The 13,986-nt window shown below is 34.6% G+C and overlaps 1 protein-coding gene across 1 annotated transcript in view; it reads left to right on the top strand.

Moving 5' to 3' along the window:
* The first annotated feature begins 480 nt into the window (after positions 1-480).
* zormin overlaps positions 481-13,986 on the top strand; it is a 260,665-nt gene continuing 247,159 nt past the window's right edge. The window contains exons 1-10 of the mRNA XM_071587298.1: positions 481-529; positions 1,932-2,109; positions 2,287-2,387; positions 3,128-3,376; positions 3,587-3,778; positions 3,859-3,973; positions 4,851-5,092; positions 6,427-6,549; positions 7,028-7,219; positions 8,271-8,596. Coding sequence (XP_071443399.1) covers positions 527-529; positions 1,932-2,109; positions 2,287-2,387; positions 3,128-3,376; positions 3,587-3,778; positions 3,859-3,973; positions 4,851-5,092; positions 6,427-6,549; positions 7,028-7,219; positions 8,271-8,596 — 1,721 coding nt within the window. The 5' untranslated portion in view covers positions 481-526. The remainder of the gene's footprint in view (positions 530-1,931; positions 2,110-2,286; positions 2,388-3,127; positions 3,377-3,586; positions 3,779-3,858; positions 3,974-4,850; positions 5,093-6,426; positions 6,550-7,027; positions 7,220-8,270; positions 8,597-13,986) is intronic.

The raw sequence follows: 13,986 nt of genomic DNA, 5'->3' as shown, positions 1-13,986 counted from the left end.
AAAAGGCTCGAGGAATGCCACACTTGATGCTGACATTCCGGTGATGACTCGCGATTATTCCCATACTATTGTTTTATTCCCCCATTGAAGTCGAGCAGCCGTAATGACTTTTGGCGGTCGTGTCGTTTAGTAATGCTCACATCTACCAGAAAATAATGTGCGTTTATTTTTAAATGAAACATTTTTAAAGAAATGATTCCCTCGCTTTTATTATTTTTTATTGAAAAAATAATGCAAAGTTTACCATTCATTTATAAACGATTATTTAATTTGGTAGTGAAAGTATGGCCTCTCCTGTTTCAAATTGCCAATATTAATACAACATCCACAGTTTTCTCTGAATTCTAGCTCTTGAAGACTTGACCAGTGTGCAAGTGTGATTAATTATTTCCCTGTCTCTTTTTATTTTTTTCAGCCAATATATGTTACCTTATCAAGGCTGTTAAAGTATGTAGAAAATTCACAATTACCTGAAGATTTGGGAGGTGGTTGGCCCTTTGACCTAGATCTGTGGCTACAGAATAGAATGGTAAATAAGTTTATGTTAATAGTTCGGTTATATTATATAAACTGGTGTGGAATATGTGTTTTGATTACATATAATTCAATCCGCACATTCTACGCTAATGCCTCCTTTTATGATCAGTCATGTTGCATTGTAAGCTTTAAAATCAAACAATCAAAATCACATTTTCATGAGAATTCTTATTTGTTGTCACAATATGTGAAAATGAATTTATGACTTTGCTTTAACTCTCCTATAATTTGGGGTTTATGCTAGAAAGTTCAATGCAAAAAATGTCATGCTGAAATAGGATATTTTCCTATTGATAGTAATAAGTAATATAATTTTTCACACATTAATTGAGATGTCAGTATTTTATCTATATCTGATATCTGTGCTTTTTTCAATCAAATGCCTTTTAAGCAAGTTCTTCATGAAAATTGATTGAACGTTTGATGCCCACATGTTCTAGATACAGCATTGCCTAGGTATCTCTATTTTATGCCAAATTGGTCATGCACAAATAAAAAATCTGCCAAATATTAATTGAAATGCACTATTTGCTTAAATCTGGCTTTTGTTATAGAAAATCAAAAATTTATAATTTATGTAAGGAAAAGATCTGCTGGTTAGGTACACATGCATGTGTGTATATGTGTGTATATATGTATGTGTGTGTATATATACATATATATATATATATATATATATATATATATATATATATATATATATATATATTCATTTATGTATGTATTTATTTATAATATAATTAATAATGAATAATTTAAAATAAATTTTAACGCAACCCAAGTTTCAATGCGGTGAAGCATTGAAGTTTATTTTTATGTGGTTTTACAAAGTTATATTTTGACATTATTCATCATGGAACAATTCCACAAAGTTGTGCCTGAAATGATGTAATACATAAAACTCTTTGGTTATCACTTTGGCTTCGTGGATTTAGATTAGTATTTTTCATCCTTTTATTTTATTACTTAGCTATAATATTGTAAATATGTTAGCTCATAGATAACTAAGGGTGCATATCTGTTGAGAATAAGTGTGGAACAAATCATTTATAAAATTATAATCTATATAATACTGAATTTTTCCAATTTTATGAGGTCTACCAATGAGTTACATTACTGAACGAACTTATTTCAAGGCATATTTCCCAGGGAGTTTGCAGTTGTAAGATCTATTTTCTCAGTTACTTTTTATTAATAGTGTGTGGATTAATCTATTTAATACAATAATAGTATAAATTAATATTCAACAAGGAACTAACTCCTTATGCTTTGACTTTTTTGATCCAATTGGTTTTGTGATACAATTTATTTATTTTTATAATCAAGGTTTCCATTTGTGTTTTCAATAATGTAGCCATTGAATTTTAAAGAGAAATTTCCATTGTTTAATATAGTACACTGAAGCTTTCGTAAAAGATGCTGTTGGGTCATTATTTGATTTGGAGAAAGTGTGTGCTCGGCTAAGCATATTGGAACCAGGTGCCAGGGTTAGCAGCACAGAGGATGCTTTTTGCTTGGCAAAAGTGGCATGTAACACAGCCAGTGAGGCAGCTGCCAAAGTACTTCTTGCTGGTGAGATTTTTCATCTTTGGCATCCTGTTGAAGCAAGAGTTGTGCCTATAAATTTTAATATAATCTTATTCTTAATAATATTACCATACTTCACTCTGAGGTCATAATTATTCTTGATTTAATTGCAAAAACTTTGTAAAAAATAAAAGACTGAATCAGTTATCCTTCATCTTCTAGGAAAGGGAGTTCTTCAAGCTTTAGATGTCAATTATATTGGAGGTAGTTGGAAAAATGGTCCCTACAAAATGCCACAGGATACACTGGATTCCAAAGATAAGGTGTACTTTCGTATTCTTATAATTGAAGCATAGTTATCTAATCAAAGTTTGGCTTTCTAAGTAAAAGGATGTGCACCTAACATAGTTTTATGGTGTTTCCAATTAATTAAGGCTCATAGTTCAAGCTAAGGGTGCCTTTCCTTTCCCTGCGCCAGTTATAATCTCCTGGATAAATCTATTGCTTAGAGAATCACATTAACATATAGTACCTTCTTATGCCATACCTGAGACCCTCAATCTGCGGACAAGTGCTCTTAGTAGACTCTTGCAACTTCCCACATATTGCTGTGAGGAATGAAACTGTAAATGTTAAGATAACCACATTTCATTTCTCATTTTCAATGGAACACTTTAATAAAAATAAGTGAAGTTGAACAAGTGATCCATCATGATTTCTATTTGTATAAAACATTCTGGATGGTTGTGGTAGTCCAGGCCTTGGACTACTGACCGGAGGCCCTGGGTTCGATTCCTGGGCAAGTTTCTCTGGACACCCTTAGCTCCACCCAAGCTATGTAAATTTTTGGGTATCAGATCTTCCTTGGAAACCATAACCAGGATCAGGGAAAGGAACTGGCCCTCCTACCCTGATGTGTGAATTTCACATGCCGTTGGGCTTAGTACTGGGTGAACTCTACCATCACTTACCATACAGACCTTCGGGTTGATTACTGTGTTAATGGTTTTTATTCTAGATTTATGAAGCATTTGGCTATTTTAAGGTGTTTTTCACTTTCAAGGTGGAGAAACTTCTTGATGCAGTTCGATCTGGTGAGAAAAAAATGAAGGATGCTTGGGCTACAGTTGAAAAACAATTTGGTGATGCACGTGAGGCCAACGCTCTGGAGGATGGGGTTAAGCGTGTTACAGACTGGATTTTAGGGCCTGCAGAATTACTCTTAAATTCTCATTCTGCTGATGTGGGTTCTGACATAGCATCTTCTGAGGAACTAAGACTGAGACATGAAGCTTTAGAAATGTTATGTAGAGTAAGTTTTGTGTAATTTATGACTATTCTTTTCATTGTTTTGTGTCATAACATAGTATTGCAGAACAAGAAAATTTGAATTATGATAAAATCCAAAACTTTAAAGTAGGTAATATATTCATATATAAAATTTTTCAGCTGTCATTGTTAAATTATGATCATCAATGTCTGTCTTGTTTACTGATCATAATTCAAGAATCATTTTTTGTAGGATACTTATGGCCAATATGCGGAGCTACTTCACAAAATAGACTGTCTTCCTCTAAACAATATTGCATTACCAAAGGACTTAAAATCACAGAGAGATTTTATGGATTTTGTTTGTCGAAGTTTTGCATCCCGCTTGGAGAGGAGGAGGAATATTCTTATTACTTGTTTAAGATTTTATCGATTAGTTGCTGAGGTAAGTGAAAGAATTTATCCTCCTCTTAACTTTACTGAACATGTGCATTGTAATACCAGTGAATCTATTCTAAATTTCAGTACTTTGAAAGAACGAGTGAGGTATTTGACACATACATAAGTCATGAAGATGTGGAGGACTTTGAATCTGCTGATTCAGCTTTACATGATTTACAAGAGAACCAGACAGGCATAGGTAAAGACTTTTAATTTCAATAAACTTTTGAGGTCCTAAATCTAAGTTATGCAAGATTCCTTTGCAATAGATAAGATATTGCCAACATTCTTGATTGATAATGAAGACTGATTAAAATGAGATTAAACATGTGAGCTCAATTCCTGTTTGTTGGTAACTGTTTTTGTTAATGATGTGAAAATGTAGGTATTTTTGTTATATATATATATATATATATATATATATATATATATATATATATATATATATATATATATATATATTTATCTTTATATATAATATACCGCTTTCTTCCTTATGAAGCCATAATGCATCATAGTTGCAGTTCAAAAATAAAATTTCCTCTGAATTCATTAATATTCTGACTTGAAATTTTCTCTCACTTAATGCTTGTACCTATTTTTCTTGTTCCTTGGCTGTACAGTGCTGAGCCTCTTTTAAGAAGTCCAGTATTTTGTTCAAGAGTATAAAGGGAAATTAAATTTTGAATGCCCAGAGATAAATAGACCAGTTATACTACAATACTACATATTTTTATTGGCAGTGGCCTAGAGAATATTCTTACACTCCTCAGAAACCACTGTGTATTAGGCTGAAGGAATAGAAAATTACATAAGACATCTAATATTGAATGACAGGTTAATCCATCGTACCCATCCAGAATGCTGTGGGAAAGGAAGGGCTGACATGTGGAGGACATAATAGTTTTATAAAAAGTTGAATGCATTTATTATCAACTTTTACTTAATTGTTGCCAAAAACTGATTCTCCTGAATTTTTATAGATGTTCCTGGAACACTTGAGGCGGGGAATGTACAGGTAAAATCTAAAGGTAACATTTCTGTTGAAAATTAATAAAATTTTTGATTGATTTCAGATGCTATTGAACAGGAAGTATTAAGGGAAGGAGAAAAGCTTACGGATTTATTATGTATGCCAGCAAAGGATGCTCTTGGAAGGGATTTGGGCCTCAGCAGAGAAGGTGCCATTTTAGAGGTTCGTGGTGTTCTTCGAGCTACTTCTACTAGAGCTCGGATATTTGGAGAAAATGTTGAATTACAGAAATTGAGGCTGGAGCAGATTTCTCACATAAGGGCATACGAGAAAGATGCAACACAGGTAATTTGAAGTGATATAATTGACATTTGGAGTTAAACGACACTCCACTTAATATTAGTTTCTTTGGACAATATGGCATGATTTCAATTTTTCTGTTCAAATGGCATAGTAATGGTTATATTTGTGGAAATCATAAAATACTGAGCACAATCATTTAAAAGACAGAACTATGGTGCTCTTAAAAATCTTATGGTTATATACTTTCTAAGTAATTAGAATTTACGGATGAAATAATGTGATAGGCATCTCTGTTTTTCAGGCAATTAGAGTAAAATATCATTGAGCGACTATTATTGCAATAGCATGTATTGAATGTTACATTGTCATTTAAAGTTTTGCAATGAGTGGGCATAAATCTGCCTTATACAAAGTAGTAGGCACACTTTGTGACATCATATAGTTCATAGATTATTGACCAATGGACCTGAAATTAAAATTTTAATGTGTTTTACAAAATATCAGCCACTTTCAATTTTACAATTATTCATTTTATGAAATAATAAAAAAAGGAAATCGACCTAATCATTTAAACTACTATAAACCTTTATTTATTTGTTTTAATCATCTTTTCATTGTACATTAAATCATATATTCAAATAAAAATTCCCGAAAGGCCCTGTATTGCAGTTAGTGTAATACGAGATTTTTACCCATTTCATTTACTATCTTCAGGCATTTCATTGGTATTGCCATAAGTAAGCATAAACACACTAAATTGTTTTTAGAATTGCAGCCAGAAATGTCTTACTTTTATGGATTCAAGGATTAGACTTATTTATATATCTAAAATTTGATATAATTAATGGTTTCTGGCGTAACTTTATGGAACCGATTCATTATAAATAAATGAAAGGACTAACTTTGTAGTTCCACACGAAAATTTTCGTGTGGAACTACAAAGTTAGTCCTTTCATTTATTTATAAAATTTGATACTTCAAGACTTCTTTGTTTTTGGTATATTTTCAAAAATCTTGTATCCTGATGCTATCAAATTTTGCAAAGACAAAGTTAGATAGATCATACTATAGTTACATTTTTCCTAGTTTATTTTTAATGAAAATGTTCCTAAAGAAGTATTTTTTGTTCAACATGTCTGAACATTTTTCTACAAGAGATTAATTTTACTCTTTGAGTTGAAAATATTATGTCTATGATACTATATCATAGTAGGTAGCTTGGAACAGTTGGAATCGCTTTATTAATGTTAAATTCATGTCAGCATTAATTTTGTTTAATGGCATGATTGGATATTTTTTTTGGGTCTCCATGATCATATTATCATGGATCATATTAAAATATTTTTATATGTGATGAAGATATTTTACCTTTCCAGGCTATGCAGTGGTTAGATGAATTATTTCAAGTTTTATTGGAATCACATTCACATGTTGGCTGCAACGTTGCCGAAATACAGCTACAAAAGGAACAGCATCAAGCATTCCAAGAAACTGCAAAGGTAAAAAATGCATTTTTAATTGTTTACCCTCATTAATAATCTATTCTAATCTAATCAAGACAAAGCTAATGTAAGCCACTGAGAAATATAGCATATTATTACATCTGTGTAATCAAATTAATTTGTATAATATACTTGTACCCACCTACAATAAGAATTTTACAGTGTCTAGATGATTTTTTTAGTGTTGTATTTACCTAAAAATATGGCATTTGATTATCACTGCGGAAAAATAAAAGTTTTTTGCATTGTAATACCCATTAGTGGATGATTCCGTCAAAAGTTACTACCTGGGCATATCCTGCGGTATCTTGGAATTAAAATAACGCCTGAATAGAGTGGGATGGTGCCCCAATGCACTGTCATAATGCAAACTAATATTTATCTCTAAATTGTAAGTTTCACTTTATAGGGAGCATAGCCCCTTATTTTAAAGATTTGTTTAAAAAACTTTGCCAATTATAATTAAAATGCTTAGGGAACATATGAGTATGGCTGTCAACTAGTCTCTGCTGCACTGTCTTTACGTCAATCTTGTGAGCTTCCAATAGAATGCAATGAACGACTTGGAAGTGAACTGTGGAGAGCTTGGGATAGATTACAGGCTGTGGGCCGAGAACAAATGACAAGGCTGAGGGTTTCTGCTGTCTTTCATCGCAGTGTACAAGAGGTAATTATTTATCACAATTATTTCCAAACACAATTTTATTATGAACTATACCAGCAAATATATTTTATTTATATTCAAAAGTATTCTTAACTTATTTTTACTTGCTATCATTATTATTTAACATATTGAAACCAGGAAACTGCAATTCATTAATGAAGAAGATTTCAAACCTTGGAGACCAGAGTTTAGAGTATGGAAGAGTTATTTTCTTAAAAATTTTTAATGTCTTTTATATTAATTATGTGATGCATTAGAGAATTTGGGTGATGCATTTAATTAACTATACCAAAACTACCTCCTTCAAAGCTGTTTCTTCCAACCAAATAGTTTTGACATTTTTCAAGACTGAAAAGAATTTCTGCTGATTCAATTTCATCCATATTCATTAAAACTAGATGCAATATATTATCAGTTAATTATTTGAATTTCAAATGGATATAATAAAATTCACTGTCGATTATCTGAATTAATGCCCCCTGAAGTGAGTTTACATTTTAGTTTTTATGTTTTAACTAATGGAGAAGAATAATTTGTTATGTAGAATTACACACAATTACATGAAAATTACCTCACAATATTTCTTAAAACCCAAGCTTCTCTATTGTAATCACTGGCCAATAATGGCATTACATTGTTGGTTAGACCACTGTAAACGTATTAGCATATTTAGTAAACATAGAACACAAATTGAGAAGTAGCTATTTTTTTAAATTTCAATTTCTTTTTGAAAGTAGTTAAGTTGAAGATGGTGATGGTTAAACTTAAAATCTGGATATTAATGAACGTCCCTTTTATCAATTTATCACTAAAAACCATGGCCATTTACTTTAGAAATAACAGGATAGGTCAGGTAAATCTCTCCTCTTCCTAAGCCTTATAAAATCCACAGCCATTGAATGGGGGCCAGTTCCTTCCCCTCTGTAGCCATTGTAAGCATCCATGTATTCCCAATTGCCTATGCCCATATTTTTCTGTTTTGCTAGTTCTGTTAGTTTCTCTAATGGCTATTTTAAGCATCAAATGACTAATATAATCTATTGCTTACTTATAGCATTGCAGCCAATTGGTAGAGTTGATAGAAAAGGTTAAAGAGACTAAAGTGAGCTTAGCAAGCAGTGGTGCACCTGTAGTCTTATGTAGCCTTGCTAAGGGTAGAAAGGGTGAGGTGTCTGCTATGGCTAGTACTATTTCCCTAAATGATTCAGCTGCTGGAAATGACATATCATCAGCTGGACAAACTCTGAGAGGTTCAATGCGTCGTCTTCTTGCGAGGAGAGAAAAATTACTCATGGAAGTTGGAAGAATGGTTCGCCTAGGACGATTACTAAGAACTCGTCTTAGGGAACCACTCTATCCTCCAGCAGATAACATTCAAGGGTGAGTGCAAAAAAAATATTTTTTGTTCTCTCTGTAGTATTTTTTCATGGATGTACTTATAAAAGTAATGATTGGTATTTTTCATATTTATGAAATGTTACTGACATGAGGTCTCATTCTTCATTTATGTACATAAAATATTTATTCAACGTAAAAAATGGGTTTCATGTAGATAAAAATGTAGGTAGATACTTTGATTCCAATCCATGCATGAAAAGCCATGAGCTTTTAGGTGAAAATCCTGTTCCCATGGAACTCATTTATTTTCTGTCCCTGATTAGCACAGGGTATAGGAGAATGAAAAATACCGTCTATGCATGTGTCGCAATGACAAAGCCAGTGCATATTTACTGTGTAGCAATTAAGCTTGGAGGCTGAGGCTGTAAATCATAAAAAGGGATTGTATAGCCATATTTTATTTAATTTCAATGCATACATTTCTTTAGAAGTAAAGGGATTTGTGATTACTGATTTAGCAAGTAATATGAGTCCTGCAGCTGGTTTTTGTTTGATAATTCACCCATAAGTCTCCCATTTTATTCAACATATTTGGTTCTCACTTTATCTTCACTAAACTGATTGAAAAATATGGAACGGATCCCCTTACAATACCATGGTTTGTAGTATTAAAAAATCTGTGATGTTTCTATGATGCCATTTTAAATCATTGTTTGGACTTATAAGAGTGTTTTTTTCTTTAAAAGGGTATGCTTTGTATACGGTATGGAAAGCAAATATGATAATATAAATCTCAATTTAGTATTACAGCAGCATTCTCCAAAAATTATTTATTTGATGTACATATTGTCTTAGAACAAGATTACAATAATGTATTATGTCAAGTTGTTGGAATATCATAAGTCCTTTTAGACCTGTGAATATTGAAGTTCAGGTTTTGATTATCAACTTCAGAGGATTATTAATACAGTAATTGTACAAAATTTTCTGTTCTTGGAATTAAAGACCACCTGCTCTGCTCTATTTTTCTCAAGATTGACAGAATTTCAAAATTCACATTATAATATAACCTAGGTTAGAAATATAGCCAATTATATATTATTAACATATCTTTTGCATGGCTTTATTTCTGTGTTAATTTTTATCTTTGGTTGTGATTGTATTTTTTCCTTGGAAGTAATTGTTTTTATTGGATGGGAAGAAATTGATATAGGAAGTCATTCATTATCTTTTTTCTAACTCAGTGGCAACCAAGATAGGACTCATATATGAAAAGCATGACAATGGTCGTGCAGATGGCATTTGAAACAAAGACTCGTATCCTTATTCAGTTTCATCCAAGACTAATAGGAATATGATCATCAGATTGTAGATATTAAGTTTCAAATGTAGGAAATCAAGCAAATGAAGATTCTCATTGATCATAGGGAGAAATAAAAATCAAGTTTAGAATCTGGGGTATTCTTATGTTCTCTGAGCCCTCTCACCTCGATGTGATCTCTGTGGAGGACATCATGAGGCACAAGTTGAACAAAGAATTGGAGTCTCACACCTCATTTGCTCTCAGGAAGTCAAGCAATGATGAAGCAGCATGTTGGTAGAGGTGTGTTCTTGCCGCACAATGGGCAGGGTTGTTTCTTGAAGAGTAACTCTCTCAATAGTAGGTAAGTAAAATACTTTTACAACTTGTGGAAGTAGAAGCTTTCAGATGCACCCATGAATAAAGGCAATACAGAGAGGGAGGCAAAAGGTGCTACCTCAACAACATATCTCATCCTGAAGGAATTGCTGCTAAGATCTTCAAGTGTGCCTACCAAGGAATTGGGGTGATTTTCTCTTCTGTGCATGGGGAATGTGTGAGGGGAACAGCAGAAACCGGAAGTTTCCATTGAGCCCAAGTAGTCTCACATTAGTGGCTAGAAGTCAAGACCAGATTCAGCTAGTTGAGAAAAAGAAGATGGCAGTTCAGTGTTCCAGGTATTTCCAGCCAGCAAGGCAAGAGAGTGATGTGAAATACTTTGTGAAAGGTCATTGTGATGCTGTAGAAGAAATTAATGATAGTTAATGAGGGTAAGATAGTAATATGCAAGATTCACTAGCAGTCCTCTGAATATCCACTGAGGGTCCAGACCTAGGAATTGCTCAACAGAGGTATGGAGCAGTGCAGCAGCGACCCCCCCCCCCACAGGCCAATACCCAATGTGGGTTGAATAAGACCTCAGGGCTGCTGTGGAAGCACCACTGAGGGCGTCTGCTGTGCAAGTATGCATAGAGGTCAGCACCCTCCCTCCTCTTGAGTGGCAAAAACAGGGAAAATGTTAACCCCACTTGACATTAATAGGCTAGGCTACAGCAAGAAATTAATGGATATTGACTGCTAAGCATCGATTAAGAGACTTTCCCTTCTCAGTTAGTGGCAACGACAGTAGAAAGCATCGCATACGACAATTTTAACTAGCTAAGGGTATTATTGTACAGGGTGCGAGTTATCAACAATCTAATTACAATAGAGTGGTGTCTTAACACTCATGCCACACGCCTTTGCGGTGGCTTTTAGGACAAGCTGTATAACTTTTATGCCAAAAAAATGCGGAGTACATTTTCTCAATATTTTAGGTGGAGAAAATGTCTAAGCGTACATTTTCCTTTTTTCGAGAGGTATTTCAATTATACTTCAGCAAAATAATATTCTAAAAGTGTGTAGAAGTGAATTGATTCCAATAGGTATTTTATGCACTGAATTCCAATGAATTTTATGCACTTTACTCCCCCTCTCTGTCATTATGGGGCATTGGAGGACCTCTTTCCTTTTTCTTTGAAAGATTCCTTCAGTCACAATGCGTATGCATGCAACCGGTGGGCATTGTTTTCAACAATGTCTTCTACAAAAAACGACCGAAGGTATGACATTTCTTTGAAAGCGTTTTGCAATTTTATTTCATACGAGTCCTTAATAGTGATAAGCGTGGTGTTGCGTGAACATGGTTTGTTCACGCAACGCTCAAACCAACCAAGTAAAGAATATCTTTTTTGAGAAAACCACGTTAGAGATTGACTCATTTGATGAACAAAAGATATTCCTTGTCATGATTATTAGTATATTTCTCCGAATTTTAAAATTTCATGTCGTCCACTCCTATGAATTCCGGAAATAAAGCTGTCACTTTTCTGCTATTGCTTCGTTGATTTTCTACTTCGCTTTACCGCTGTCATCATCCATAGAGGCACGTGCTTGTAGTTCGGAGTTTGGTATTTCAGGGGAAAATGAAATTCCTAAGGCAACCCCGTGGTTCTTGGTTGTTTCTCCTCCAGTGTCCACTGTTAACGCACACGGCTCCGACGACCTCTCGTGCTGCGATCTTTTGACTGGCAGTCGCACCCGCGCTTCTCTTTCTCATGTAACAAGTTCCCTGCCGCACGTCAGTTACAAAATATGGAAGAAAGAAGGGAGTGGATAAAAGACATGCTTGAGATGGGAGAAGAGACGGAATTGGCAAGTCCTCAAGAGGGGTTGCTGGGGGCACACCTTTTGAACCCACCCACCCCCTCCGCTCCCTTCTCCCCCCCCCCACCGCCGTCCTACTCCTACATCTCAAGCCCCTCTTCTACTCCCCTCACTGCCGTCCTCTTCCCACACTTCGGGTCGGTCGGTCCCTCCTTTCCCTCATCCCCGGCACCATCCACCCAACTCCCCGGAATACAAGAAGCTCTCCTTTTGACTTGATGCATTGCCAAAAGTTCCGCGGGTACCTCCCTCTCCAATTCTTTCGTGGGGTAAAAGAAAATGTGGAAAGGGTATGCCAACGAAGAACTTGATAGAAAACTTGTCTTAATTAAAATTATATTGGTATGGGCAAGGAATTGCTTCCTTTTGGTGTTACACTCTTTCATCAGAAATCCTAAAGGGTCGACAGCGGAAGCTCGGACGGGAGATAAAATGAACGTTCAGGGTGGAAGCTCTCTTTATAGGCGTCGACCCTCGTCGTGCCCTTTGTCCGCCTCAGCAGCTTTTATTGGTTAAAAGCTTGCTGTTCTCTGTGCCTCTCGCTTTGTCTTCGTCGAGTCGCAGATAGGGAGAGTGCTAGGAGTACGATTATTTGGGGGTATTTTGAAAAGGTAAGAGTTCACCAAGGAGGAGGTAATGGGATATCGGGATGTCTGGTTTATCTTTGGTTAGTGGGAGTTAACTAGGGAATCTAGGGTGAATGTGATGTGAATAAGCGGGCCTGTCTTTCGCAATGCAGCTCTAATCTTGTTGCGTAATTATTCTTGGCTTTTCAGCTTTTGGTGAGTTTGCCAAAATCATAGAAGGGGTTATGCAGCACATTACCCTCAGGTTAATAGTTTCAAGTTGGGTTAACTATTAATATGACATTCCTACGCGTCGTATTTTATAGCAACAAATTAATAAATGGATTGACTTGATTAAACTGAATCATTTTAAGCTATTTAATAAAGTTTTTCTTTGGTTTCGGTTTGTTTCTTAAATCTATCATTGAAAGTGATGAGTTAATATTCATTCTTTTTCCCAAGCTGAACTCTTTCCATTGATTCTTTCTCTGTGCATAGATTTCATTGTAAGTTAGGAATCGGAAACAAATTTTTAACACCTGTGCTGAAACTTTAGTGTAATTTTATTAATGATGACGATGTAGACGAACTACACCATCCCCTTCCTGCTCAATACATCAAATCTGGGTAGAGTATTATCTCGTTTATGTCGCAGAATTTATCATTAGGTGAAAGATTATATTTGGGCATTCGGAATTTAAATGGGTAAGGAGGGATGTGCGGAAGTTACTGAGGACGAGCCCATGTCTTCGAGTGATTGAGAGCAGAGTGTCTTTTGTGAGTCCGGTGTCAACAATTTTCTTTAATATTCTATTTTCACCGTAAACTCAAGTTTGAAAATGCCTCGATGCTAACCGTATGTGGTTAACCGTTTATTTATATAGTTAACCTCTCTATGGTGTAAAAGTTGTATAGATACAAATTAAAACTGTAAGACATTTCCTGAATTCGAGCATGCTTCGATATTTCGTAAGTGTGAAATGCTGTGTTACTCGTACATACCTCGTACTTATGAACTTGAACTCCTCTTTGAACATGAATCCTTTCGTCGCGTAAAGATATTTTTGGTGAAGTTTGGCTGGTGATAGTATAACCTCCACCGCCGAAGAAACCAACCAATTACCTCTTCTAATTCATAATTAAAAACAATATTTTAAGTACTTTAGCTTGTGATGAGCGTCATAATTTAAAAAAGTGGCATCATAAAAATGTCTACCTTGTGTTTTGCTTATCATACGCGATTGAATTAAATTGTTCCATGGAATTTGATTTCCATGAAAATTGTGAGAATGATTAGTGATTGTATGACAACTTTTTCCTTTCACCTTTCAGAGAATTCTCCTCATTTCTTACAAATGCGC

This window comes from Hetaerina americana, unplaced genomic scaffold, assembly GCF_022747635.1.
Source record: "Hetaerina americana unplaced genomic scaffold, ioHetAmer1.1.p SCAF_3, whole genome shotgun sequence".
Taxonomy (NCBI): domain Eukaryota; kingdom Metazoa; phylum Arthropoda; class Insecta; order Odonata; family Calopterygidae; genus Hetaerina; species Hetaerina americana.
The sequence above is the reverse complement of the archived record's forward strand: the minus strand, read 5'-3'. Positions and strand labels throughout refer to the sequence as shown.